Raw genomic sequence first — 2465 nt, 5'->3', positions numbered from 1 at the left:
AGAGTATAGACCGATTGCACTCTCGCCCCCCTGTTGTGCTGTCTCTACAGCTGATGGTTTATAAAGGGGAAACCCCTGCATTTGTTTGTGCTTGTGTTTATCTGCTCTGTCGTTTCGCTTCTCCTTCTCCTGTATTTGTAACGACAACTCGGCCTCTTTGTTGTTACTCTGTCTTCTTGGTTCCTGTGCTGTGGTTTGTGTGGCGTATCACCTTTTTCTTCTCTTTCTCGCGTTCACCCTAAGTTCTGTATTTCTCTCAGTCGTATTTTGTTTGTTTTCTTTGCCTCTCATTTCCCTTTAATATTTCTTTTATCTGTCCTTTATAATCATCCCGTGTTGGTTTCATCTGTCTTGTATTCGCTCTTCTGCTTCTCCCCAGGCCCCCTCTCTACTGCATGTAGACGAGCGGCTCCTCTCAGGGGAGGGCCGCGGGGTCTGCAAGGTGGCGGGGCAGCGGGTTATTGGGGGCAGCCGAAACGCTTCGCATGCAGACGCCTTCGTTCAGATCCAGGTGGTCCGTAGCCACCCGTAAACCCTAAACCCTAAACCCTAAACCCCAAACCCTAAACCCTAAAGCGCAAAAGCACAAATTCTTAGCACATACAACAGAAACAGGGGGCTCTACAAGCTGGGGATTTGAAAAGAAAGTTGGATATGCTGACGAGGGGGCAGGATGAAGGACAACAACGCGTGCTGTTGGTTATGCTGCTGGTGCTGGTGCTGGTGCTGTTGGTGCTGCTGCTGCTGCTGGAGTTGATGCTGATGCTGCTAGTGCTGATGCCGCTGGTGGTGCTTCTGTTGCTGCTTTGCTGCTGTGGGCGCAGGTTGGCGATTCGTCCGTGCTGCAGACACTGTTGCGACTGGTGGAGACGGGGCAGCAGCAGCAGCAGCCGCTGCAGAAGGCTGCTGAGAAGTTTGCTACTTATTTTATTCCCATAGTATTGTGCATCACTGCTGTTGCAGTGGTTTCCTGGGCTGTTAAAGTCTTTGCTGCTGCACACACACTCCCCCTGTCTCCGCTGCAGCAGATGCGGCAGCGTCTGCATGAGTTGGAGCTCAGGGAGGGTGTATCCGGCAGCGAGATGCAGCAGAAGCTGCAGCAGCAGCATCAGCAGCAACAGCAGCACTTTGAAACCCAAGGCATTTTCTTAACAGCAACTGGCCCGGCTCGTTCTACCCCCATATCTCCTCCTATTTTGGGGGATACTCCTGTGTCTGCGCATGAAGCAGCAGCAGCTGCTGCAGCATGTCGACTCTCCAGCTGGGTATTAACATGGGATAGCCTTTTGTTTGCGCTTCGCTTTGGGGTGGCTGTCTGCTGCGCCGCCTGTCCATGCGCTATCGGATTAGCTGCTCCTGCTGCTGTGGCTGCAGCAACTGCAGCAGCAGCAGCACGAGGAGTCTTCTTTAAAACGGGAAAGGCACTCGAAGCAGCAGCAAATGTCAACTGTCTTGTTGTAGACAAAACAGGAACACTCACCACAGGCGAACTCAGAGTAAGCGAGGCTGAAAAAAAAAGCAATAGAGCTGGCTAGCGGCCAGCTAGCCATTTGCTAGCGGGCTATCGATGCAGCTAGCCAACCACAACCGGACTGTCAATCCAACTAGCTGTTGATCCAGCTAGCTATCAAGGCTTCTAGCCACCAAATAAGATAGCTGCAAAGCCAGCTAGCTACGAACCCAGCTAGCTACCAATCCACCTAGCTACCAGACGAGCTAGCTAGCAAGCCAGCTTGCCGCCAAACTAGCTAGTTACCCAACCAGCTAGCTACCAGTCCAGCTAGCCACCACAGCAGCTAGCTATCGAGCGCACTGCTGTTGCTGCCCCGCAGTGCCCTGTAAACGCCAGAGGTTGCAGCGGCTTCGGTGGCGTTCCTACCTAAATACATTTGTAGATGAATCCTCATCGCTGGCCTGGGGGTTCGCGCTTGCTTGTGTTGTTGCTGTTACTGCTGCTGCTGTTTGCTGTTTCCTGTTTGTGAGCAGGTGTCTGCATGCGTGGTGCACACAAAGCGGCTGGAGCAGCTTCTGCTGCCAGCACTGGAGAGGAGCTGCAGCTCCCTCCTTGCCTCTCAAGCCAAGGCCAAGCCAAACACTGAAGCTTGCTGCAGCTCTCGCACCGCCATCTGTCCCAGTGAAGGTCTCAAGAGCGCCCCTTGCTGCTGCAGCAACAGCAGCAGCAGCAGCAGCAGCAGCAGCAGCAGCCGCAGCACAAGGATGAGCGAACATACTCCATCACCGTCCGACAGCGTCACCAGCTCGCTGGCCTGCGAATCAATCGTCACCCTTGACAGCACCGCTGCTGCAGCAGACGCCGCAGCAGCACCAGACGACAGACTTGCTTCCCCTTGCTGCAGAAAGCAACCCCAAGGCAGCAGCAGCAGCAGCAGCAGCAATCTAGAAGGGCCCAGTGGGCCCCCCCTCGCCTTTTGCAGACTGGACTTCCTCTACAAAGCCTCATCCCC

At 54.3% G+C, this 2465-nt stretch overlaps 1 protein-coding gene across 1 annotated transcript in view; it reads left to right on the top strand.

The window, feature by feature from the left end:
- EMH_0061170 (Heavy metal P-type ATPase, related) overlaps positions 1-2291 on the top strand; it is a gene marked incomplete at both ends in the record, with an annotated part of 6102 nt that extends 3811 nt beyond the window's left edge. The window contains 3 exons of the mRNA XM_013497871.1: positions 380-511; positions 825-1496; positions 2169-2291. Of these exons, the coding sequence (XP_013353325.1) occupies positions 380-511; positions 825-1496; positions 2169-2291 (927 nt within the window). The remainder of the gene's footprint in view (positions 1-379; positions 512-824; positions 1497-2168) is intronic.
- Between the last annotated feature and the right edge of the window lie 174 nt (positions 2292-2465).

This window comes from Eimeria mitis, genomic scaffold (assembly GCF_000499745.2).
Source record: "Eimeria mitis Houghton genomic scaffold, Emh_scaff2996, whole genome shotgun sequence".
In the NCBI taxonomy this organism is placed as follows: Eukaryota; Apicomplexa; class Conoidasida; order Eucoccidiorida; family Eimeriidae; genus Eimeria; species Eimeria mitis.
Note: the sequence above shows the minus strand (reverse complement) of the source record. Positions and strands in the feature narration are given on the sequence as shown.